The following is a 26,109-nucleotide window of genomic DNA, read 5'->3' as shown; positions in this document are numbered from 1 at the left end:
ATGGCGGGAGCGAGGCGGGAACTGGGCGTGCTGCTGGCGGCCCGCCCGGGTCGGGAGCGGGATGCCGTGCAGGGCGCGGTACGGGCCCGGCTAAGCGCGGGGCAGGACGCGCTGGGCAGCCTGTCGCTCCGTGACGGGATCTACCTGGAGTCCCTGGGGCCGGGAGGAGGCGGCCGGGCGCGGAGCAGCGTGCTGCCGGGAGCGTGGGCTGAGTAAGTGGCGGGAGCGCGAGGGGAGCGCCGGGCTGCGGTGCCGTGATGCTGCGGTGCCGTGATGCTGCGGTGCCGGATAAACGTGCTGATGGTTACATCTTCAGCTTCGTGTGGGAGAGTACGGCGGAGTACGATCCGCAGGCAGACAAGACGAAAATACTGGCTGTGAGTGAAAGTCACGACCTGTTTGTCTATGAATTCACCAGAGAAGAGGGGAAATGCAGCCCGGATCCCCTGCACAGCTGTGAGGAAGGCGCTCTGAAGAAGCTTCTCGAGACTAACAGCATCAGTGAGTGCCTTTCAGTGTGTGTCCATAGCCAGTCCTTGCGGGATTTATAATGCTTCGTGTGCAAAAGCAGCTCTAGGCAGCTCTGGTGAAAAGTAAATGGCTTCGCCTGGTTAAAGTGATCGGCAGCAGTACTGATGGGCCTGAAACGCGATGGGGTGTTTCTGTATTCAGATACCAAACTGCTGGAGGCATTTCCCTGTTCAGGGGAGGTGGCTGTATGACACAGTCAGAAATAATAGCAATACTGCCATCGCTAATTTCCCATTTGGCATTAGAGCAGACAGGAAGAAAACATACGGGCAGGGCTCTGCACTAATCCTGCAGAAACTAATTAGTGCTTAACCTGCAGGCCTACGGCTTGGTGTTGTACACGTTCTCATTAAGCGCTTCAGTTAATGGAGCGGCTCAGACAGTGCATCTGAGCTGTGATTTCCTTGAGATACCTTTACAAATGGAAGTACCGGATTGGTGTAATCACAAGATATCTTTAAATTTACAGGTCTTTCTTCAATCTTGTCTTTGAGGATACTGTCTTTTAAAGACAACAGATGCATACTTCTGCTGAACAGCTTCATTGTTATGCACATTACTTTTCCTGGAGAGCGTTCATCATTGGAGATGTGTGACTGCTTTACCCTTGATTTACCTCCACCAGTTTTGGAAAGAATAACAGATATAAACTTCTGCAGGGGGATTCTGTTTTTCTTGGATAGTTCTGGCTGGATCTGTATCCTTTGGAGTAGCCACGAGGTCTCAGTGTAAATGGTTTGGTAGAACAAGGTTTTCTCTTTTGTCAGAATAAGACTTTTAAGTATGAATTAACTCTTTTGAGATGGCACAAGTTATGTTTGTACAGCACCTGTAGCACTGTTCACTTCCTATCCTAGCTAGGCTTAGAAGGCTCTATGTGAAACAAACAGTTCTAAATGCTTTGCTGTGCAAAGGTTAGCATGGGCCGAAAGTAACACAAATTCACCATCTTCCTCTTCTGTCTCATTTCCTGTTCGTTGGGCAACCTGAAGCCTGGCGTTTTCTTTGACACCTTTTAAAGACGTATTTGATTCTTTTGATGGTGCGAATCTGGCACATATTGACGTGTTGCTCTGCCTGGGTGGGGTGCAGGAAGGGGACAGGAGTTCCGCCGTCACATCACCGCTCGCTGCAGTCAAAGTGTCGTATGATCTCAGCGTTGCTGTGGTCATCAGTGCTTCCAACAGTGCCTGTTCTGTGGATCTAAACATGTACTTCAGGTATGTTTGCAGCAGAATTACCAAAGGTTTTAAGTGCGACTAATGTTAGAAGTTTAAATCATCCATCTGGGAGGTAAAATATAATATGCAATTCCTTTCAGACAGTTCCCTGGGCATTTGATTTGTAAAAGAGATCCTGAAAGCCTTCCACTGAAGCCACCTGAGGGAGTTGATGAGGATGACCTTGCTAGTTCTGACTACAGTATGGAGCTGCTGTCCTCGCCTTTCCGCACAGACAGGTAATGAAAATAATCCTAAAATGTCTGCGTTTTGCCTCCTATGGAGCACTGATCAGAGAACTGCTGGCTTTTTTCACCGGCAGTTGTGGCAGATCTGCTTTGTGAAAGCTCACTGTGCTTTCGGTCTATCATGGCTGTTAGGCTGCAGTTAGGAAACACCCCAGGATACTTCATGTGTATGACTGAGCTGCTTCCAACAGCAGTTCCTGCTGGTAGAGCTGTGTTAGGTTTGAACCAGCGCTGACAGCTGTCTGCGTTCTGAGTACCTTTCTGTTTGTTTTCTGCTTAATACAAGTGAGTATGTGAGGACTTCAGAATATTTTGTGTTCAGATAAAAAATGTGACTCTCTTGTGACCCTCAGTAGTGGAATAATTAACACTAACGAACTATGTTAATTATGTCTTGATGTATGTAAGATTATATTATGATTCTATGAATTCATTTCCTTCTACTGATATATATATTTTTAATTAATGAGGGTATGTACTGGGATATGAAGGACAATTTTCCAGTAAAAATTCTCAGCTTCGTGGCTGTTGCCAACCAGTGCAGCTGTGGTGCAAGCAGTATTTAAACAGAAACGAATAGGACCTGGTACGGCTCAAATGCAGAATGGTGGTTCTGATCTGTACACCAAAATGCTTTCTGTTTGACTGAGGAAATGTTAAAAGTTGATTGGTCTGCATGGTACCTGCCCTAATACGCTGTATTATTGGCGGCTGCTTTCTTCATCCCAGGTCATGGAAGGCACACTTGTCCTCCCTGCGCAGCACAATCAGGAAAAGAGGATCACGTTCCCCACATCTGCTGTGTGATATGAACTTACCTTGGTATCAGTATTTTACCCATCTTGAAGATCACGATCCCTTAATCTACGAGACCCACGAGGAGGCGCTGGCCGTTGCTCCAAAGGCTTTTCCACGTGTCCTTCCCAACCCGTCGCAGAGTGCTGGCACGAAGCTCAGCGATGCGGGGCGGCGGTGGAAACAAATCCTGCCTGTACAGTTATCACACCGAGTGGTGAAACTGGAGTGTAAATGTGTGACTGGAGCCAAGGCACTGTTTGTGATCCTGGCGGATGACAAAGCACTGACGCTTGCCCTCTGGGATTTCGAGTCCCAAGATGTAACACACCACCAGTTCAGCAAAAATAGTGTTTATGTGGATTGCAATGAGGATGTGCCATTATGTCTGCTGCTGACAGGTGACTTTGTGTGATTTGTGTGATTGTTCTGGTGCAGCCTTCCCAGAAGAGCCTTGTTTTGTCTGTAGCTTTCTCCTTCCCTGCTGGCTGACTTTGAATGTGTTCTTGCTGAGCTGCCACACAAGTGGAGCCTACAGCTTTATGTTTAATATCAGCTTTATGTTGATATTTGGTACACAGGCAGTGGATACAAATCTTGTTACGTAGCAACTCGTTTATATGTTTTTAATTATGATTTGATTCTTTTATTCAGAGCGTGGCCTCTCCTTAATTCTGTTTGGTTTAACTCGAGAGGAGTTTTTGAACAGACTGATGATCTATGGCAGTGCTGGAGTCGTGGATGCTGTGTGTCACCTCAATGCATGGGGGCGGTGTTCTATTCCAGTGCATGCACTAGAGGTAAACAGGGCTGATTCGTGTCCTGCAGATAGCAAAACCACTGCTTTAAAGTAGTCAGTGAAATGTGGCAGCTTTAGTGTTATTTCTAGACTGAAAAAAACAACTATGATTAAGGAGCGTTCAGAACCTCTCCTAATTGAACTCTGGACCACACACCAGCTCTCCTCATGTCTGCAGTTTTCCAGTGCTCTAATTCTACCTGCTCTAATTCTACCTTTATAAGTGTCAGTGATCCCTGCTTAAAAAAACAATTGATCCAGAGGTCTGGGATGCAGCAGTCTGTGCACACTGTGACAGTGCTCTGCCAGCTCTGTTCAGCTGTGTTTGCAGGCAGGGAGCTCAGGTGAAGATGTGCTGGGGTTCTTTGGTTCTGTTTGAAGGTGTGATAGACAGGGAACTGAGCCAGGAAGGGGGGGAGGTTGGCAGCAACATTCAGTTGCTGTAAGCTTATTTAAAGACCTGATTCTCATAGTACTTCTTTATATCCCAAATTAAACTTTGATAAATTGCTTAATTAACATTTTATCTCTAAACATAGTGGGTCAGAGTTCCTGAAAAACCAATCAAAAGGGCATGGCAGGCACTCGCCATGCCACCTTGTTATTTCAGGCTACAGTTATTGCATGTGTAGTTTAAATTTCTTCTTATTTTTCTGCATGCAGACTTTGGCACAGAATGTGAAAAATACTGCTGATAAATGTACCCTATGTTTTAAAAATACGTGTGTAACAATGGTGCTGTCTGTCTGCCTAGGCTGGCTTGGAAAATCGTCAGCTAGACACAGTAGATTTGTTTTTAAAAAGCAAAGAAAGTCTTTTCAACCTTTCTGCGCTCCGCTCCGAAGCCCAGCAGTCTGCTGATGGGGCATCCTGCTCTTTCCTGAAAAGTGAGTGAAGTCCTTTGGCTGAGCTGCCTTTCAGCTGCTGGCTGTGTGTCTGTGGAAGCACTTTGTGCTGCTCTGCCTCCTGTGTTTCAATGATGTGATGTTGCAGCTTCTCATAAATGAGAGAGATGAATAATGTGTGGCTTTTCTGGGTTGTGCTCTGAGCTTCTTGGTGTGAAAGCAGAGCACCTCAGGTATATTGTTTGACGGACTTCAAAATAATTTAGCAGCAAACTTTTATTCTAAGTTGTACTTTATGACCAGCCGTATCGTAGGATGCAGGCGTAACTGTCTATGTAATCTGTGCAGATTTGCAAGAGCTGAGACCAGCCTTAAACTTGCTCTGCTCAGCAATCAGAGAGAATGACATGGAGCCGCAGAGCAAACACTTTTCTGAGCAGCTGCTGAACCTCACGTTGACTTTCCTTAGCAAGCAGCTTGAAGAAATTTTTGTCCACACAGAGGGTGAGGTTACTTGTTTTGACTCATACGTAGTAATGTAGTTTGTCATTGTTTGGGTGAGAACAGTTTGGGTTTTGGATTACAACCTACATTTGCTTATAACTAATAATACAAAAAAAAAAAAAGCTTGCACTAGTGTTAAGTGAATGAAAGGTGTTATTTAAGGGGAAATTTGAGAAATTAGTGTGAGTGCAGTAGCTGTCACATCAGACTGGATGCTGCCAGCTGGATCAGCATGTGTAGGAGTGACAGCTTCAAGGTGATTGTGGATGGCAGTGCCGTTACATAGGTTGGATTTAGCCCTCAGCTTCTCTCACTGCTGCCACATGAGTTATGCTGACACAAATCTTCCCCTGGCTGTAGAAGGGGCTTGTTTAAGAAGGCACTGCAGCTAAAGAAATAACCAGGTAATGTTTCTGCCTGGAAAACTTCAGTTTGTTTTACCATGGGGCAGCGCAGTCACCCATCCTGGTATAAACACCAGCGCTGGCACGGGAGTAAGAACAAGTGTGTTTTGTGTATTGAAGTTAGGAGAGTGTGCTCAGCATCATCCATAAGCACTAAAAATCCCGTGGTGTTGATTTCTGTTCAATTCTGTTTTGGCTGTTCTTGGCAGAGCCTGATGGGCACCTGCAGAAGGCTGCAGAGATTTTATCTGATTACATCATTGAACTTAGGACGTTTCTGAAAAACTATCCTCGATCCCAAGTGAATGCAACAGATGTAGAGAGCGATTCTGATGAAGACCTGCCTGCAATAGAGGAAAGCCAGGTGTGGGAAAAGCTGACACCTGAGGTAAAAGCCAATAATAAAGTTCTGACTGTTCTTATAAAAAATATTCAAGGAAATGTGTAATATGGAAAGGTCCTCAAAGTGTTGTGGGGAAAAGTGGCCTAGGAATCACAAAGATGGTAACACTGAAAATGAGTGGGGTTGGTTTGTTCCAGACATTCTTTCTCCCTTTAGGAAGTCATTGCTGAGGCCATCTTAAGCAACAAAATGCCAGAGGCCCAGACCTTCTTCCGAATGCGGCAGCATCCTGCCCAGAGCCTTCAGGAGCTCATTCGAATGGGTTTGGATCTGGTCTATGGCCGTCTGCTGAAGGGCAACACCAGGGAGGCCTCAGCACTCCTGAAGAACATGGTGAGAGGTGTTCAGTTCGCTTTAAGCTCTTCTTTGTGCCTGGTGAAATGAACGAGCGGTGGAAGTGTGAGGAGGGGCTTTACCTGTCTGCGGAGGCAGCGATTCCACCACGTGCTTTTCATACAGTTAAAAGAAACATGTTTAAAAGAGCTGCTTTGATCCCTGGCGTGCCTTCAGAATGCTGAGGCAGCCCCGTGTCCATCTGTCTGTACAGTTAGCGCACAATGAGCCTCTTTTGGTTTTCCAGGGTTTTGATGTGAAGCGGCAGTTACGTAAGATATGTTTCTACACGGCTGATGGACGCGTACGAGATTTGCTGGTAAGTGCAGGAAGGGATTCGGTGGGGTCTGGCTGATGTGCTCAGCTCTAAGGACTGAGATGTGCTGAGACAGAGCGTTGTGCTGCTGAGCCCATCTTCAGAACGGGAGCTGGTGTTGGCCCTGCACCTGGCAGTGTGCTACTGACACTGGCTTTGGCATGCCTGCGATCTTTTGCACTTGCAGCTAAGGTAAAAGTTGGTTAACATGTAATTTGTTTGTTGTGGCATTGGGCCACTTTCCGTCTGTTTCACACAGTATGAGCTCCATGGATCTCAGTGCAGTCGGGGCTTTTTCCTACGGCTGGTTTATTCCCTAGGCTTGCAGGATCAGTTACTGCGTAGATATATAGTAAGTAGAGAAAAATTATAATTGGAGGTAATACTTTAATTTGAATTAAAGGTCAAAGTTTTACAAGAAGAAAATTATTTTTCTGAAAAAGAGAAGAAAATGATAGACTTTGTGCATCAGGTTGAAAGCTTGCACTCGGAGTCCTTCCAAGAAAATAAAGAGATGCAATCTCTTTCCAGGTAATGTGGGTTACCAGTTTTAATTATTCATTAATATTCTTAATAGAAGTGTGTGTGTGTGTGTGTATAATATATATATATACACAAACTGTCTCTTGCGTTCCATGTGATTTAAAGCACTAATAAATATGGTTATCTGAGATTTAATTAATCTCACACTGGTGGCTGTGGGTTAGTAGTGAGGATCGGGGGGAGCTGATTATTTTTACATCAGTTCAGCAGCTGCTGCCGTGTTCCTTCCCAGCTGAGCTGTGACACTGCTGGCAGTGCAGGGGAGCTCTGTTCATGTTGACACAGAAATGAAGCAGTATTTAATAATTTAATATTATTGGAGTTACTAATTGAGTAAAACATGTTCAGATGGAATGTTTGCTGTATTTGTGATATGTTACCCGTAATATTACAAACAAAATAGCCTAGGAAAAAACAATCTTAGAATTAAATAATTGTAAAATGTTCAAGTACTCATTATTTGCTGTGCCAGTTTTGGAAAAATTAGTAAATCCTTTGCCTGTTCTCCTCAGACTGTTAGCTGTGTAAGTCCTGCTTCTCCAGAAATCAACTAGCAAAATCTCTGCTGGTTTTTGATCCTTTCCTTGTCTCCTATTTGTCAGATTGTGAACCATTCTACAAAAGCATACTAGAAAATGCCCTAATGCAAAACTTCATTGCAGTGTGAAGAACTGGAGACAGGAACAAGACTCTGCCAAACATTTGGCTGCTCTGGAGTCACTGTTGGATCACGATGGACGCCAGGTTCCCAGCAGGGAGGTCAGGGTGATGCTGAACTGGGCTCAGTGGTGGGACGAGCTCCTTCAGGATCTGATTCTTCTCCCCAGAAAACAAGGCCAAGGCGAGTGTTCTGGAACTGAGAGTTAAGAGAAGTATTGAATTAAAAATCTGACTTTCGTGTAGTGACTGCAGTTTCGTGGCATTGGTACAACCAGAGCTGAGTGTGAGCAAATCCTCTTAATTTTTACAATGAAAATATTGTATTCTCTTCTGGTAGGATCTGTGTTGTTGTGTTATGACAGGGGGCTGTTTGGAGTTTGGAACTAGCTGTACTAATTGATTGCCAGCTGCTGCAGTGCTGTACTTAGCTATGTTTTTTTACTTTGCTAACCTTATTATGCTGTACCATAGTTATCTCAGCACTGTGTTAGCAAAAAGGAATGCCTGTTCTTTGAAAATACACACACACAAAGAAACGTCAGATTTTGCTCAACAGTCTTTGATTTTGTTGGCTTCATTGCTTTGTTTTTTGTTCTTTAAACTCAGGACTTGCCACGTGTAACCCTGAGGCTCTTTGGATGCACCTGACAGCCCGGCACGACTGGCTCAGCATCGCTTCATGGATCGAAGAATTTGAGCCCAGCCGCAGTTCGTGTGCACAGAGCAAATGGCCGCCCCTGACTGCAGCCATTGTTGACCAGAAGACGTTGTGCAGTGGCTACATGAGAAATGATGTGTTGAACGAGCTGGCCAGGTGTGTGCTCCAACATGTTGCTTAGCTTTCTGGCTTTCTGAAGCCAAAATCATAGTTAGAGAAGCACCTGTTACTCAGATCTTTGCTGCATGTTCATGTTTATATTGTGTTTGGTGCCATTGTTTAGAATGCACACATCAGTTGGTACATTTGCTTTCAGTCTTGTTGTGGCACTGTCAGTGCTCTGAGAGCAGTGAGGAACACGGGAGAGCAGAAGTGCTGTGCCAGGCTTGGGGTCTCACAATGGTTGTGCTCCTGTTGTCTGTTCTGCTGCAGGGGAGAAAATTCTAAACATCCCATGCCACTCCTTATTCTTTGCCATGAGCTACAGCAACCAACATGTTGTTAAAGCACTCTCAGCAGTATTTTGGCATGTTATCTTTGGTTTGTTAATGAAATAATTCCTTAGATGGGAAGTTCTGGTTTGTAATTTTGGAAGCGCCCTCCACGCTTGCTAAAGGCACAGCTGTGTAATCAGTGCACCTTTCTTTTCTTTTCTCTCTCTCTCTCTTTTTTTCATTTATTTTTAAAGAAAAGGGATTTTTGTCCTTTCTGAATTGGAAGATTTTGAACTTCTGCTCCAAAGATTGGTTTCCCTCGGAGGAGTTCTGCAAAATCCTCACCCTGTCCCAAAGCACAGCGCTGCGAGTGGCTTGGACTTCCATGCTCGTTTTGTCCTTCACTGCTTGGAACACAATTTGCAATACATGTTATACACATACCTGGATTACTACAGGTATGAATGTGTTTTTATTCACTGAGTTACGTGCAGATTTAAGTAATGAAACACAGCTGTAATAGTTGGCAGTAAGAGTCTCACCAGGCTCTTGCTATTTGCAGCATCATGTGAATGCTGTGAAAACTGTGAGGCAGTGTGTTGGGTTTCATGCTGCATTTTGAAGCTTTATTCAGGTTGTAATGTTGTGATTATTTGTCTGTCAGTCAGCTAATGAAACAATTATGGTCAGAATTAGTGTAATAACAGAAGCAGTGCAATCTTAAATGAGTCAGACCAACTTGTTAGTAATTCTGTCGCCTGAGCGCCTGAGTTATTCTTTTTACTTTGAGAAATAAAGAAATGCTTTCTGCCTTCTTATTTAGCACTAGTTGGGATTCCAGAGAGAAAGAAATGCTCTACTGGAACTATAAACGTATTCCTATATATGAATACTTTGTGATTAGAATTTCTTAGCTGCAACTCCAGTCAAACAGTGTAATTATTAAGAAAATGGAGTGGAGTAAAGGAAAGCTAAGAAGCTTTTTTTTAAGTTTGTGTAATTCGTGTGAATCTCATCAAGCCCTCAGACTACAGAGAATGGTGTTTGTGAGTCAGGTCCCTCCTTTGGAAAGTGTTTGGGGTTGGCAATTCTGGAAGCTGCTGTTTGGATTTGCAGAAGCAGTTACATGGCATCTTAAGGAAGGCAGCTGCCAGAGAAGTGCTGTCAGCTCCAAGTGTGCGTCAGCAGGGGTGGTTGATGTGATGCTGTGCTAACAGATGACACGGTTCACTCCAACACCAAATCAGCTCTTCTTAATTCTATGCAGTTGGGGCAGAGGATGCTTACAGATACCATACATTCACTGTCTGCTGTTGTTATTTCCAGCTTAACTCCTTCCAACTGCCCTATCCTGGATGACAAGGAACTGCACGAAGCACATCCCTGGTTTGAATTCCTCGTGCGGTGCCGAGGGGTTGCCAGTAACCCACGAGGTAGGAGCCTGGCCTCGCTCAGCAGCTGCTCTGAGGGTGAGGCTGATAGGCAGCTTTGGGACAGCTGGGTTTAACGCTCTGCTCTGCTGCAGGCTTTTCTTGGCCCCAGCAAATCATTCACATGTGCATCAGGTCCATGTCTCTAAAACGTGGATTATGATTCCTATTTAAAATGCACATAGGGATCTGGAGATCTGTCAGAATTGGTCTGTATGTGATCATCATTGCATCTAATTTGCTTACATTCCATTTGAATATGTAGAATAGGTAAGAAAACACATATAGCATTAAAATTAAAGCTTCATGTGAGGCACTCTGATTTCTCTGCCCTTTGGGTTATGTGCTTTCCTGCACCAATATTTTTATGGTCATTGAAAGTCAGTACAGTTTGTGTCCTTATCTCACTGTACTTTTCTAACCTTTCATTTCTTGCAGAGGCACACATTAAAAAACAATAAATGCTTGCATTTTTTTTCAGAAAAATAAGAAAAGGAATTGAAGTAATACAATGCAAAGGTGTGTGACTCCATCCCAATGAATGTGTGTAGGTAAAATTGAAGTACAAAATCAGGGATGGTTTAGTGAGAATTAAGTCTTAGACTCACAAGAAAAGTCACTGTTACCTTTTTCATGCTTGTAGAGTAGTTACAATGCACAACTTAATAATTGTGTTTACATTAAATTACATCTGCCTTTCTTTCCAGATCCAAAGATGATTTTTCAAGCGAGTCTAGCAAATGCTCAGATCTTGATTCCTAGTAACCAAGCCAGTGTGAGCAGCGTGCTGCTGGAGGGCCGTACGCTGTTAGCTCTTGCAACCACCATGTATGCACCTGGAGGCATTGATCAGGTACTGCGTGCAACAGGCTGCTGATACATTTTGGGAGGAATTCTCACGAGGTGCTGAAAACTCAAAGGAAAGAATGGATAAAAACAAGCACACCGACACCATCCTGGTTCTTGCCATTAAAAAACCTGGTTTTGGTGTTGCATGTCTCACTTTGTTGACCAAATTCAGGATCAGAACACGTCAGAAACTAAAGCTTGCTGGCTGCGTTGCGCCAGGAGATGGCGCTGTGCTTCAGAGGTCAAAGATGTGTCGTGAGTGAGTGGAACTTTGTAAAGAGAAGGATGGTTCAGATGGTAACATCTTATGATACAGAGAGCTGTGCGGCTCAGCAGAGAACCTGCAGCACTGTGTTTCTAACACAACCTGCAAAATTCTTGCAGGAAAAAAGTGCTGCTTTCTGTGTTGTTACCAGATGTCCAATTCTCATGACTCAGATTGTTTGGTGCATTCAGAGGTTGTTTTATTATGATCTTAACACAGTTTCTTCTTCCTAGTGAAATAATTCCACTTCCTTTCAATGCAGGTTCTTCAGAATGAAGATACAGAGAAACCACTAAAGAAAGTTGATCCTCAGCTCTTAAAAATGGCCTTGAGCCCTTACCCCAAACTCAGAGCTGCTCTTTTTCCCCCCTGCACCTCTCATGGAATTCTGCCACCTGACATCTCCCTCTACCACCTTGTTCAGGTATGAGAATGATTCTTGCCCTTGCTCGAGCTGTTTGATTTGCTGTAATTCTGGACAAACACCTTTTGTTTCACATCTATGGTATGAACTAAACTGCAAGCTGGAAGAAATGCCATAGAAGATTTTTTTATTAGGAAAATGGCAGCTTTGCTGAGATCACAGTGCAGCAAGACACTTGAATGTGTTTCCTTATTTCCTTAAACTAAAATCAGAGTGCTTTGATGCACTTGTTTTCCACTCAGTAGATGAGGATGCAAACGTGGACCTTTGAGAGAGAATGAGAGGGTTTGTCTTTGCTTGATGGCAGCACAGGCAATTCTTGAGTATCTGCTACTGTGGGTCCCTGACATATTTTCTAGTCTGAACAGATGGGAAAATGTTAAACTGTCTTAATATATCTTGTGTCTCATCTTTCAGTCATTGGTGCCCTTTGATCCCAGCAAGTTATTTGGCTGGCAGTCGACAAATACCCTCGCTGTATCAGGTCAGTGAGTTCCATGGTTTTTATGGTTTTCCTTTTTGACCATGGTTGTAGGATCACCTTCCTGTGGAATGGCTGGGCAGAAAAGCTTAATGGAAAGGCCATTCATTTTACAGCAAAGTGACGTGTTTCACCAAATTCTTGTTGTGAAGTGAAATAATGTCTGGCTGGGTTACCTTTTCTCTGCTAAGCCCTTCATAGACGCATTTTTTTTCCTGAGTGTATTATGAAATAGAAAAGCAGTATTTTGTTTTAAAAGCAAGTTAGAGCCTCTGAAAAAGTGATCAGTCCCAGCTGTTAGAAATGTTACTGCTGGGCTTCTCATGTTCTGATAAGAATTGGAATTGCAGTGGGATTTGGGTGTGCTGACATTTGAGGTGTGGGATCGTCGTTGTGTGTTTAGTTGTTGGAAGCCATTTTCTGTGTTTCAGTCAACGGTTGGTCAGCTCATAAGAGCAATGCTGTTCTTTCCAGATGCATCAAGTGACCTTCCTCATTTTTCCTGCCCTGAACTGGTGAACAAATACGCCGTAATGGAACGGCTGGACTTCCTGTACTACCTGCGCCACGGGCGGCCGTCGTTTGCCTTCGGTACATTTTTGGTCCAGCAGTTGGTCAAGAGCAAAAGCCCCAAACAGTTGTAAGTTACCTCAGAAATGGTGGTGTGGTAGTTGTGCAGAAGTTGCCTTTGAGCACAAGGAATAATGTCAGTCCTCTGCAGCAGCAGCCTGCTGCTGTGCACTGTGTCTCGTCAAAGCTGTAGGTGTGCTGGGAGTCTATCCAGTGTAAGTTGGGTAAAACGATTGCCAGGTTTCACATACTCCATAAATATATCAAGCTTAAGACTAAATAGATTCAGAATCACAGTATGAGTGGCATCAGGAGAAATGGCCACTTGTTTCTGAAATGTCCTGTTTGTATGTCAGTCACTGTATGTTTCTTGTCATCGTTCCTGTACAAATCAGCACCTCCTGTGTGAACAGCTGAGGTTTGGGCTGAAAGGAAATCAGACTCCTTGTGGGCTGAGGTACTGAATGCTGTGGAAAGTCAGTGTAATCAAATCGTCAGCATACCTGATTGTTTCAGTTGCTCTGGTGGAAATGTTCAGGCATCCAATGAGCCAGCTGCTGCTGGAGCCCCTGGTTATCTTTGCAAATCTCTGTCAGGTTCTTTAGGCTGCAGTGCTTGCCTTGCAAACTACAGTGGGACATTTTGCAGTTAAAAACTACTGACAGTCATTTTTAATTAACTTTAATGTAAACTGCAGTGGCTTTACTTATTTAAAAAAAAAGTTTCTTGCAAACTGCTCATTTTTGACCATCTCTCATAGGTGGGACTTTATTCTCAGACCTTGATTTTTTTTTTTTTTTCTAAATGCAGAACTTGGTTTATAAACATTTCTCATGCTGGCAAAGTCCATGCAAAGCGTGTTGGGTGTGTGATTGAAAATGATTAAAAATCATGTTTATTGAATGCTGCTCTTTTTGTTTCAGGGTTCAGCAAGCAGGAAATGAAGCCTTTCTTCTAGGCCTTTCTTTCTTCAATACGCCTTCAGTAGCAGCTGCCTGCGTGTGCTTTCTGGAGCTGCTTGGGCTCAGCAGCCTCAAACTGAGAGTTGACATTAAGGTTGCAAACATGATATTCAGTTACAAAACCAGAAATGAGGAGTCTCAGCACAGTCAAATAAGGGAATCTTTGGGTATGCATGCTTTTTGCTCTCTTTAGCCTAGCGTGCTTTGTATTCATTGGAAGGAGAGGCAGTGACCAGCTGGAAGATGGTGCTTACCATCTCAGGAATGCAATGGGAGTTTGAAGAGTTTAATTTGAAGAGTCAAAACTCTGGCTGTTCACGTGCTCCTGCTTCCTTCCAATTCCAAACGAGGCAGGAGGGCTGTAAGGTGGCATGCAGGCAGAATGGCAGGAGTATCTGACAGATGCCACCAAACAGCTGCCTATTGAATGCCTCAGTAAGGTCCCACCTGATGTTGTAACACAACTAGAGGACTAAACAAAGGTTTTCTCTTTTGTACTTGGAAAGTTGTCTGCAACCACAGTGGAATCAGGTGTTCAAAGCTGTAAAGAAATCAAATTTGTCCTAGGAATAACTGGGCAGTTGGATTAGTGACTACACATGTGCAGCTGTCTTCTACCTGCTGGCTGTTACTGAAGCGTTTGCAGGAATAGCACTTGTGCTTCCTGTTAATCCTGATGCTGCTGCTCTAATCTCAGCAGTGGTAATGTTTTCTTTCTCAACAGTTGAACAATTAATGAGGTTGGCTGATGGTGAAAAAGCAGCAACAGATGAAGTTCTTAAATCCTTAGAAGAAGCCTTTTGGGATTCAATTGAGCATCAAGGAATAAAGAGGTAAGGAAAATGAATTAAAGGATTATGATGGCAAATTGAAATTGAGCGTTGGATTTTATCATTTGTAATTTCAGACACTGTTAAAGAGCTGTGGGTGTGTTTTGCTGTAGTACACTGGCTAACACTGGCTAACATGAGTTTAGCATACAGTTCCAGGTTCAAGTAGCAGAGGCCATGGAGGCGTACTGGCAAGAATTTGGAGTTCTGTCGGCACACTGGGCTTAGTGCTCCACAGAGCACAGCTGGGACGGAAGGCTGTGGGATCATTCTCAAAGCTTCTGTTGTCAAGACAGAGGCTTCGTGGAAGGGAGCGTGGACAGACTGCGGCTGGGAGCTCCCACAGAGCTGATGTGCTGTGGTGAGCTGTGGGCTGTGCAGCTGTTGCCATTTGCAGGTGTGGATCTTGGGCCGTAGTTGCACACTGGTAACATCTAGGAACGTCAGTTCATTCCAGCAGAAGCTCAAAGGTTGTTCTTAGGTGTTTTTCCTTTTTTTAATTTTTATTTTGAATTCTGTGCAGGACATCCAGTGACTCCAGACAGCAGTGGTCATTGGTGATGCAGTTCTGCAAACTCCATACCACAAAACTGAGCACCTCCTACCTGAAGGAGTGTGCTGAATCCAACGACTGGCTGCAGTTCATCATCCAGGCCCAGCTGTACGGCTATAAGCCCGATGAGGTGAGCTGTCTGTGTATGGTTCTAGATGGCAGAGATCTTCATGAATGCTCATTGTGATGTTCTCCAAAAAAAACAAAAAAGGAAAAGAGAGAAGAATTTGGTACCATTCTTTTTGGTTGAAGAGGTGGTTCCCATATGTTCGAGAAAGTTGCACTCCTTTACGTGTGATTTAAAATGAATAAAGAATTGCCAGCAGGTAACAATTAAATGCAATTTAGAAAAGATAATGAGAAGAAGCTCACTGGCAAATTCCAGCTTATGAGACACTTAGCAGCCCTCTTTGTTTTTAATTTGCATCCTCCTATTGCTTTCTGGAGAAGAAAAATGCCTAACTCCACAACTGACAGTCAGAGCTGTGCTGCCACCCGTGTGTGATGTCGTGCAAGAGAGATGAGAAAAATGGGTTCTCTGGGAATCATTGTAGCTTCACATAAAAGGGGGAGCTTCACTATTTCAGTAGAATAATTCACATCTGCACACACGTTTCCTTCTCAGCTCTCCAGAAGCATTCTGAAAAACCAAATGTGAAAGGTGTTCAACTCCTGTGCGTTTCGAGCCCCAGCCAGCTTTCCCCTCGTCCTCCATGGGCCTTGCTCTGCATGCTGCTGTCACTGTTTTCCTAGGTCACGTCTGTGCTCGAAGGCTTCGCTCCCGTCCTGCAGCATCACCTGGTGCTGGCTCTGGAGAAGTCCCCATTTCTGCGCGGCGCTGCGGGGGGCCCTGGGGGCAGCGCTGGGGGCAGGCGTGCAGACGGTCTCTTCCAAATCCTTCTCCGCTGTCAGCAGAGCCCCGGTGCTTCGTGTCACCTTTTGGCTGAAGGACTGAGGGAACACGCGCCCATTCTGAGTGTTCTAGCAGCGTGTTTCCCTGTGAGTGCTGCGTGAGTTGTTGATCTTTTAGAGGAATAGACAATAAGCAGTGGAGATGCTGTCATTGTGCAGTCGCTGCGCTCAGTCAATATGTGGGTTGCACTCCACCAATTTCTTTCTCAGTTTTTGTGCAAATTGTTGTAAGTTCTGAGACACATTTGGCCAGCTTGTATGTGGTGAGGTGGCATTTTTTGTCTGGTCGGTACAAACCCATCATTTTTGTTTGACAGGAGGCTGACATTATTCACTGTCTCTGTGTCTGGATCATTACCAGTGTGGATAGTGTTACCAGATCTGAAGCAACAAAACACGTTCAGAGCTCAGTAGAAAATCACAAGTGGGATCTTCATGACCTGTCACTTATCTGGAAGGTGTTTCTAAGAAAGCAAAAATGTCAAACACTTATAAGGGGATTCCAGCTCTTTTTAAAGGTAAGTCATGTCATCGAGTGAGCATGAGTGCATCTCACATCTCTCGGAGGGAAGGGTGCCTGCAGATGCCCCTCTGTCTTGTTCTTTGTGGTCTGGATGGCCTGCATGTGATAGATTGAACAATGCAGCCAAGTAAGGAGATCTTGGAGTGGAAGTTCTTCCAACCATTACAGACTTGAAGATCACATCTCAAGCTCACATCAGTGTTAATAAACGAGAGTATTTTTGTTCAGGTGCTGAGGAACACAATTCTTCCTTTACTGAAGTACTTTTAGGAAAGAGTTATAATCTGTTTTTGTGTCTTGAAGGATTCCCCTTTACTGCACATACTGGAGATGTACCACCTGTGCATGGACTGTAAAAAATACAACGAGGCTAAAACCAAACTGGACGAGTTTCAGAAACTCCTCACAAATGTAAGGATTCATTTTCTGTAAATCTCTTTGCATTGATTTCCCCCTATTAGAATGTGATAGCTATCCAATGTCTTATATTGAAGTAATAAGTGTCCAGAGTGATCTGGGAGCTGATTTTTTTTTGAGTGAATCGTTTGCAGCAGGTTCTTTTGATAGGTGATGGAAGAAAGTATAATTTCTTCCAAACCTGCAGTGTATTTTTCTTAGTCTTATTCTGAGTTGGTACAGCAGGCTAAATTCCCACTGTAGCTTTCAGGTGTGAGCATTTCATTGTTTGAGGGCTGACATTGACTCAGGTAGGACCACTGCTGGTACGCTGAATTATCTGTGGTATTCTCTGCTCTGCTGATAGAGCAGTGACTTACAGGGACTGCCTGTTCGAGAGAGAGAGCTGTGTTTCTGAAAGCATCTCCGTGCCATTGCTTCGGTTCTGGCAGTTGTTAGCAGTTGTACAAATGCCTCTTTGACAATTGCTCAGTGAACTGCTGTTCTGAAGTCCATTTGGAGCACTGACTTGGCAGTCAATTCTAAAAGGATCAGAGTGGTTTCATTCTGCGTTCCTTGTTCGTCACACAAAGATTTGCATACAAATAACTTCAGTGCTTTCCTTTCCCCTGTGATTTTCTAGTCCCATGAATGTCTTTGTAATCAGCACTGCGTGCCATAATGCTGCGTTGTTTTCCTTCCTGCCATTCAAGCCAATGCAGATCAGTTTCCCTTTCCTGTGCACCACTCACATAGTGCATACGCTTGTAAAGTGGACAGAAGTGTGCTGAGCTGTTGATCTAACCATTTATTTTAGCTATCTGTTCATCCTTCTTACAGTTCTGTCTCCTCCTCACTATCATGAGCCCTGTAGTAAAACTGCCTTCAGATGGAAGTCCAACATCCCCACGTGGGGGTGGCACGTGTGGTTTCCTGAAGGAGTTCTATGTGGAGCATCTCTGATAAGCAGTGTGATTGTCAGCAGTGTGCAGAATAACTCACCCAAAATAAGCCCCAAGCTCACAGACCTTTCTGTACGCACAGCTTAAGACGGCCGAAGGACCGGCAGCTTCACAAGTCCCTGTGCAGTGGCTGGAATCACAGGCCTTGTTCCTTCTGGAGTTGATGCTGCAGCAGTGCAGGACAGAGTACGAATTGGGAAAGCTCCTACAGCTGCTTGCTGCAACGGATAATCTTCTGCTTGATGGTAAATAGAGCTGTTCTGATAGGTGATGTTATGGCTTTGACCTGCAGTACAGCCTTACTGGAGTGACTGGCTGCCATTGCTTGAAGTGTGTTTGTGGTGTTTCGTTCAGTGAGAGAACTGATGTAAGCAGAACTGGTTCTTATGGGGAACTGCAGTGATGAAAATTGTGTGCAAGTCTGGTTGGGAATCTGGGTAAGCACAGGTTTGTTGGTGAGGAGCACGCGTTATCTGCAGAAGTGTTTCAGTTCTGGGTGTAGATACTGTAAGCTTTAGAGTGTAAAATCTGTGCTCCTCTGGCAGGCTGCATGCTGGCATTGGCATAAGCTGAGTTCAGAACCAACTGCTGTAACTGTTTGTGCCCCTTTGAAACAGGCCTGTATGTGAAGAAACTCTATGCGCTCAGTGAGATCCTGAAGGGTTCCTCCGTGCCCGTAAATCCCTCCATGCTGACCAGATTCAGCCCAGAAACGTTTCAGAATGAGTGCAGATCGATTCTGGAGCAGCTCCAAGAGAAAGGACTGTTCTCTCTGGCTCGGAAGGTGGCAGAGCTGGCTGAACTGCCTGCGGACAGCGTGGTTACACGAGAGGTACGGCACAGGGAGCAGTGATGGTCACCTCTGGTGCTTCTGTCATTGGTAGCATTGAGAACACAGCTTTATGTTTGTTTTGGAAGCTTTGTAAAATCTGTGTGAATTTTGCAGGTTCTAAGAGATCTGCAACTTCTAAGAGACGCGGGAGAGTGGGATCAAGAGCAGATAAGAATGAAATTCTGGAAAAAATGTAACGACAGCTTCATGAAAAATTGCATCTCCAGCAAAGCTGCATCGGATTTCTTTTTGAATCAGGCCGATGTGGTGTTTGAATCCTCAGTTCCTGAGAAGATAAACAGCATTGCAGAGAGACATTTGCTGCTGACCCTGGCTGGCCATTGGCTAGCCAAGGACGCCTCGGTGGCACTGGACAAACTAGAAGAAATAGAGAAACAGATCTGGACTTGTCGTATCACACAACAAACACTGTCTGCAGCTGAGGGGTCAGGCAGGTCGAGGCGCTCCTCCTCCTGTGCCGCAGCGAATGGGGATTTCACTTTTGATAACTTGGCCGAGGAGTTTTCTTTTTCAAAGCTGCCTGCTCTGAACGCACCCAGCTGCTTGAACGTGGAGGGTCTGGAATTCGGGGAGCATCAGCAGACCTTGGCTGACGATGAGGAGGAGGCGCTCCGGTTTCTGCTCGGATGCCTTCTCGATGAAGGAAGCGTGCACGAGGCCAGCCGTGTGTGTCGCTACTTCCACTTCTACAGCAGAGACGTTTCACTGGTACTGCACTGCAGAGCCCTGGCCTCAGGGGAGGCTGACCTGGACAAAGTGCACGCAGATATTCAGGCTCTTGTAGCAGCAGAGAAGACGCAGGAAAGCAGTGCATCGCAGCAGAGCAGAGTCCCGAGCAGTAAGTAACACTACAGCAGCCACCTGCCAAGTAATGAAGTCCTTCTGAAGGACTCTTCTTAGTTACTGTTTCCCCCGAAGTTTTTGCAGGTTATTTATTTGGTTCCAAAGTCCTGCGATGCACCCAGGCTTGATGTGTTTCAGAGTCTCAACCATTTGTTTTTTCTAGTTCCCAATTCAGGTAAAGCATTGCTGTTCTGTGTTCCTGCTTCTGCAACGCAGGCTTTACAAATCTGGAGTGCATTTGTGGAGCTGATGCATGGAACTACTTTGGTGAATGTGTTTGTCTGAATTCTTTGTGCATTGTAATGGTTTTACTGTTTCTTAGTACAGTTGTGTATAAAGCACCGTGTGCATGTTCATGAGGTACAAACTAGAAAGCTTTCCAGTAATAAGATATATAAGGCTTAATAAGAATAGGACGGGATAAATGAAGCCTTCAGAAACACTGCTGAAGCCATTTCCTTGCTCTCATCTGCTTAGGAATTCTCATCGAAAGTGGTGTGGATATTTTTAATCCCTTGTGTTCTGCCATACTGTGTATATTGTAACAATAAGGATAATAACAGATCACTGATGTCAAGAGTTCAATGTTCCAAGACTGACAAAATCTGCTGAACTTGCTGCAGACTTGTGAAGTCTTGCTGCAGGTGTGAGGCTTGCTGTTACCTGCCTTTGTGAGGCAGGAATTCATAACGTTGTTGTTTCCAGCATCAAGCTCTGAGGACTGGACGCACATTGCAGACCCATCTCTGGATGATCAGATTGTCCTCAGCCTGAAGGCTCTCACAGAGGAATGTGTCCATGGCAGGAACTACTGCAGACAGGTTCTCTGTCTGTACGAACTTTCTCAGGTATGGCTCTGGTAACGTTACCAAGGAAACGAGTGGTTTGTATCAGGCTGTGCTGTGGAGGTTTGTGCAGAGGGGGATGAGGAGTGATGAAAGCACTGCTTAGGTGCCAGAAACAAGTTGCAGAGAGCAGCACTGCCAGCCCTTGTGGGAAACGTGGCCAGATGCTCCTCGACTCCCCAGGCTCCTACCTCACTCCAGTAAGCCAGATCTCAGCCCGAGTCTCTTTTGATGTGCATTCTTAATAATCCTTCAGGCATGTGTTGTTCATTGAGTTAGGCCTTTGTGGTGGCTATTTGGGTTTTATTTGGTTCAGGAAAGCATCTGTCTGTTAGCAGCAGCTCTGCATTAACCTCAGATGGAGTTCTTGCGTGCCACCCTGGTCTGGAGAACATTAACACTGAACATACACAGATGAAGGCATTCTGAAGTGACATAAGATTATGTTTACATGTTTTGAAACTGAGTTTTATCTCCTCCTGCAGCACTTCCCTTGCACTGGCCGATTAAGATGAGATGCTGCGAGTCAGTTTATGTGCTGCGATTGGATTTCCTCTTGTGCACCTTCTTAACTGCATGTACGTTTCTTAGGAACTGAACTGCTCCTACAGTGAGATGTCAGCCCTTGACCCTGAAAAAGTGCTTCGAGCAATTCTGTCATCGCAGCAGGCAGAGCGATGCAGGAGGGCTCAGGCATTCATCACCACGCAGGGCCTGCAGCCCGAAACCGTGGCAGAGCTGGTGGCCAAAGAAGTCGTGCAGGAGCTGCTGGCCTCTTCGGAAGGAAAAGGTACTAATGGCCCTCAGCCTTGGTTTTTAACACTTTTTTGTTTGAAAATGTGATATCTTTGCATCTGAAGATTATCCTTGCTCTGAAGATACTGGAGTCTTACCATGGTAACGTTTAGGCAGCTCTGTAAGGTTATAAAAATATTACATTATGACAGTTAACGTTAAGGCTCTGTGAGAGAGGATGAGCCATCGGAAGGAGATCTGGGATTCAGGCTGTGTTTTCCTCTGTTCCTTACATTTTCTGCTTCTCCCTTGCAGACTTGTGCTCTTCCTGTTCCCCTCGTATCAGTTCACTTGTGTAAGCTTGGATGATTTCATGCACCACTCTTAGAGGAGTCAGTTTACTAACCCAGCAGAAAACAGGAGTTTTCTTTTGAGTTCATGAGTTGAACTGATTGGTGGAAGAGTACGAGTCAGAGCCACTGCAAGGGATGTGTTACAAAATGCCTTTTTTCAGCAGCAGCAGCTTGCTGGATGTGTGAGATTATAGGTGTGTGTCATTGCAGTGGCAATACAGATGTTCAGAAGGATTGGATTTCCAAGGCAGTAGTACCTGATCCCCAAATCTCAGCACTGAGATCAGAAATGTCTTGAGAATGTAATTCCAAGCCCTCGCTCAGTCGGGTGAGGTTACGTTGGTTTTGTTTCTTCTGTCACTGTAGCACACTGGGTATGACTGGCTGTGTCTCTGTGCAGGACAGAAGCAGGTTTCCAACCCTGCAGCTGAGAGCCAGGCGTTCCTGCAGCTTGCCAAGCTGTGCCAGGACCACACACTGGTGGGCATGAAGCTGCTGGAGAAAATTTCCTCTGTGCCACGTGGGGAACTGTCATGCAGTGAGTAGATGGCAAGCAATGGTAAGGAGTGCATCACCAAGCATGGCAGCACTTGGCTTGAGATCACATCACAAAGAATGAAAGCAATGCTGATAAAAGCATCTGCTATTTATCTCAGATCTGATGGTAATCTGAATATATGGACAATGAATGTATTGCTAAAGCATGGCATGAATTTAGTCTGCAGACAAAACACGGTTTTGTTTGTGTGTGTGTGCTGATAGCTGAAATAACTGAGTTCTTGTGTTGTTCAGTTACAGAACTGCTGATTTTGGCCCACCATTGCTTTAGTCTGACTTGCCACATGGAAGGAATCACCAGGGTCCTGCAGGCAGCACGACTTCTCACAGATGAGCACTTGGCACCTAATGATGAGTATGGACTCATGGTGCGTGTGTTTGCTGCCCTGTTTGTTGCCTGCAGATGTGTGACGGTTTCTTCCAGCGTGTCAGCAAGGAACTGCTCTGAGCAGCCCTGGGGGTCGGGCTGTGGTGGGATGGAGGAGTCCCTCAGCTGGGGCTGGCAGTGCTCTGCTGCAGCCTCGCACTGTGCTCAGTGCAGTGGTGGTACTGCAAGGGGAATGTATAGACGGGCCTACAGGGTCACTGAGTGTTTCATTTGCTAACAGCACGCCCTTCCACAGCACAAGGAAAACAGAGCAGCAGGCTGATCTAAAAAGAAAGCCTCTTGGCTCGGAGGGAACATCCACCTGTGTGATGCACTGCATTGCTCTGTGCCAGGCCTTCTCCCCAGCACAGCACTGCTGCTCTCTGGCAGACCATCTCTGTGTTGGTGTGAGCTGTGTACTTACACTGCTGCTCCCGCAGGTTCGTCTTCTCACTGGGATTGGCAGATACAATGAGATGACCTACATATTTGAGCTGCTGCACGAGAAGCATTACTTTGAGGTGCTCATGAGAAAGAAGTTAGACCCGGTAGGTGGTGGGACATGAAGGGGGAATGTTTTCAGAGCACTGCGTCTACATCAGAAACTGGTATTTCACAGCAAGGTGAAATTGTCTGGGGATCCCAATTACTGCAGTGTAGGAAGTGTGGAATAGTTTTCCCAAGTAATGAATTAATTCTGGGTTTCATGAGACACCCCAGAGAGAAATAATCACATTTTGGAGAATCGTATCAGGACAGATGTGCCTGCAGTACAAAGATGTGGGTGAGAAATAAGCTCTTTAGATCTGAATTTGGTAATCCTTTATCTGACCAGAGTGGGACACTGAAGACAGCTCTGCTGGATTACATCAAGCGCTGCCGCCCAGGGGACAGTGAGAAGCACAACATGATCGCCCTGTGCTTCAGCATGTGCCGGGAGATTGGGGAGAACCACGAGGCTGCTGCTTGCATTCAGCTGAAACTGATTGAGTCTCAGCCGTGGGGTGAGTGTCAGCTGCAAAGCCAAGGAATAGGAGTGTGGGCACTGCTGCAGCACGCCAGATTGCTGCAGGATGCAGCACACGATCACCAAAGGTCCCTCAGTGTTGTGTTTGTGTTAAGAAGGAAGACGTGCTGGTGAATGCAGCTGTGGCTCCCTGCTCTGTTCTGTAACATCCACTGGTGGTGCCCTGGCTGGAGGGAGGGCCCCACTTGCACTGCGGGGTGCATCTGCCTGCTCTGGTTGGTGTTTTTCAAGGAGCTGAGGTGTTGCCTGTTACTGGAACATAACGTTTCAGTGCTGGGAGCTCAGGACGCATGCAGCTTTCCCTCACTTTATTGTTGGTGTGATGCAGTGTAGGGATTTTTGTTCATTTTGCTTTACAGAAGCATAGAGGTAAGCATTACTGTGCGTGTGTGTGAGAGAGAGAGAACCTGCTGCCATCTGAGTTCCCCGCTGTGTGATGTGCTGGCAGCTCCTGCAGCAGCTTTGGCTCACAGCCCAACAGCTCTAACAGCTTCACCATTTCCCAGAGCTTTTTTTTTTATATAGATATAAGAGATTTTTCTGCTGCTTTCTGAAATGAGCGCACACAGCATTGGTGCTAAGTATTTTTCATCTTACTTTGTCACCTGTGGAAATAATTCATTATTCCATTTTTCCCCCCGTTTCAGAGGAGTCTCTTCAGGATGTTGCAAACTTAAAGAAACTGCTGATGAAAGCTCTGACCCTCTTCATTGATGCAGCAGAAAGTTACTCTAAGGTAACACCACAGAGATCTGTATGGCACATGAGAAGTGAGCTGACCTGCGGGAACAAAGAGCTGCTGTGGGGCTGAGCAGGGTGCCAGCCCCATAAAACATCAGCACCTGAACCTCGGGGTTGTCAGCTGTGCAGCACACAGCAGCCTCAGTAAGACTGCTGTCACAGCACTGCATGCTGCTCACCGTTCAGACTTGTAGGATTGCAGGGAGGTTCCCAAGTCCTCGAGGAGCGACTGTGAGCGTAACTGCTTTACACTCAGGGCAAGTGAGAAGGAAGCAGTACAAAGAGCCTTTAAAGAGCGGGGTGATCAGATCATGAACATCCTGGCAGTGAGCGAGATTTCGTTTAAAACGAACGGGATGCTGTCAGTGTGTGACAGGGCACTGCTGCACACACCAAGTGGCTGGTGGGGAGCTGCGTGTTTCAGTCAGCAGTTTGTCCTCCTCCTTCAGAGCGTTTCTGTTCCCAGGACTCCTGTGTCCGCCAGGCCCTGCGCTGCCGCCGCCTCACGAAGCTCATCACCCTGCAGCTGCATTTTCTGAGCGCTGGCCAGAGCACCATGCTGATCAACAGGAACAGGCAGAACCTGATGGAATGCATCGTGTCCTTGCCTCGCTTCTATCAAGTAAGTTGGGCTTTCTCTCCTGCTGCTTTTTTTTGGGAATCGGTAGCTGTAAGCACCAGGTGTGGGAGCACTTTGCTCCTGTCAGCTCTGCCACGTGGCCACCGAGGCCACACTGCTGCTGCAGACAGAAGACAACGTCTGTGCTAAGCAGATGTTCCTGCCCTGTACCTCCAGCATCTCTCCTCCCTGCAGGCAGCTGTTGTGGCCGAGGCGTACGAGTTTGTTCCAGATTGGGCTGAAGTTCTGTACCAACAAGTGATCACTAAGGGAGACTTCAGTTACTTGGAAGAATTTAAACAGCAGAGACTGCTGAAGCCTGCCCTGTTTGAGGAGATTGCTAAGAAGTGAGTCGCTCTGCAGTCACATTGGGAATTTTGTTTTTCACAGGCAGAACAAGAAGCTGCACATCAATAGCATGCAAGTCCTACTGTTGTTAAAGACTTTCCTGTGCAAAAGTGCAGTATGTAGGAACCTGGAGTGCATGCTCAGTTTCGTAAGCGTAGTGTGGAAATAACAGCAGCAGATCTATTATTGTTTTTATCAAGCAGGGTGAACAGAGGGCCTTAACTAATGCTGGTCATACTGCATCTTTTTAAAATGAACTGCAGCAAAATAAGCAGCCAAGAGAAGCAAATGTAGAGGCTGAGCACAGCCTCTTCTTGAGAAATACTTTTCTTTTAGCAAGACAAAAGCCTTACTGGCTGCAAACCCCATCTGAGTGTCACATGAAATTATTTTCAGGTGTAAGCAGCACCCCCCCACTGATGCTGCTCTGAGAAATCTGAAGAAGCTGCTGGCTTACTGCGAGGACATCTCCACCTACTACAGACTGGCCTATGAGAACAAGTTCTACGACGTGGTCAATGTGCTCCTGAAGGACGCACAGACTGGATGCTGCCTTAATGACATGTTATCCAACTAGAACCACGCACCAGCACCACAGCCTGCATGGTCAGTGGGCTTCTACCACATTTCCTAATGCTTACAGTCACGTGCTGCTACGTAACTCCAGAAAAAGGGTGGTGGTTGTAAATATTTAAAATGTTGATGCTGTCTTAACCTGAAGGTGTTCTGCACAATAAATCTACCCTTTACAAATACCTGACTGATGGCAAATAGGGATGGGCACAACTGGCAGTGGACCTCAGGGCTCTGCAGAGCGTTAGGAACTGGGGGCAGAAGGGATCACCATAGGAACTGCATCTACACCAACAGAAGAGTGAAGTAATACATCCTGCACCCTGACAATAAAATAAGCAGAATTAATTGGCTCCTAAACAAGTAGCAGGTGATCTGTAGTGTCATCTTTGATTCC

At 45.5% G+C, this 26,109-nt stretch overlaps 1 protein-coding gene across 3 annotated transcripts; it reads left to right on the top strand.

Moving 5' to 3' along the window:
- Positions 1–25,894, top strand: SPG11 (SPG11 vesicle trafficking associated, spatacsin). 3 transcript variants are annotated; one of them, XM_042823920.1, is made up of 40 exons: positions 1–212; positions 317–501; positions 1,001–1,228; positions 1,553–1,751; positions 1,853–1,990; positions 2,729–3,195; positions 3,449–3,594; positions 4,348–4,480; positions 4,787–4,942; positions 5,556–5,734; positions 5,906–6,082; positions 6,330–6,401; positions 6,802–6,929; positions 7,604–7,782; positions 8,208–8,415; positions 8,948–9,151; positions 10,020–10,126; positions 10,831–10,976; positions 11,500–11,661; positions 12,079–12,145; positions 12,617–12,782; positions 13,636–13,841; positions 14,399–14,507; positions 15,028–15,187; positions 15,811–16,056; positions 16,287–16,487; positions 16,796–16,903; positions 17,933–18,095; positions 18,468–18,682; positions 18,797–19,541; positions 20,252–20,394; positions 20,983–21,181; positions 21,880–22,017; positions 22,272–22,405; positions 22,845–22,952; positions 23,240–23,408; positions 24,079–24,167; positions 24,639–24,794; positions 24,987–25,138; positions 25,536–25,894. In XM_042823920.1, exons 1-40 carry the CDS (start codon positions 1–3, stop codon positions 25,714–25,716), a joined length of 7,281 nt encoding a protein of 2,426 aa, XP_042679854.1. In that variant the 3' UTR covers positions 25,717–25,894. The 3 variants fall into 3 exon arrangements, with proteins under 3 accessions (XP_042679854.1, XP_042679855.1, XP_042679857.1); XM_042823921.1 differs by lacking the exons at positions 1–212; positions 317–501; positions 4,787–4,942 and having other exon boundaries at positions 1,007–1,228; XM_042823923.1 differs by lacking the exons at positions 1–212; positions 317–501; positions 1,001–1,228 and having other exon boundaries at positions 1,660–1,751; positions 1,857–1,990.
- Positions 25,895–26,109: the final 215 nt, after the last annotated feature.

The sequence above is a fragment of the Centrocercus urophasianus genome, unplaced genomic scaffold (assembly GCF_019232065.1).
Source record: "Centrocercus urophasianus isolate 14NV4802_14NV808 unplaced genomic scaffold, USGS_Curo_1.0 seq_23, whole genome shotgun sequence".
Classification (NCBI taxonomy): domain Eukaryota; kingdom Metazoa; phylum Chordata; class Aves; order Galliformes; family Phasianidae; genus Centrocercus; species Centrocercus urophasianus.
Note: the sequence above shows the minus strand (reverse complement) of the source record. Positions and strands in the feature narration are given on the sequence as shown.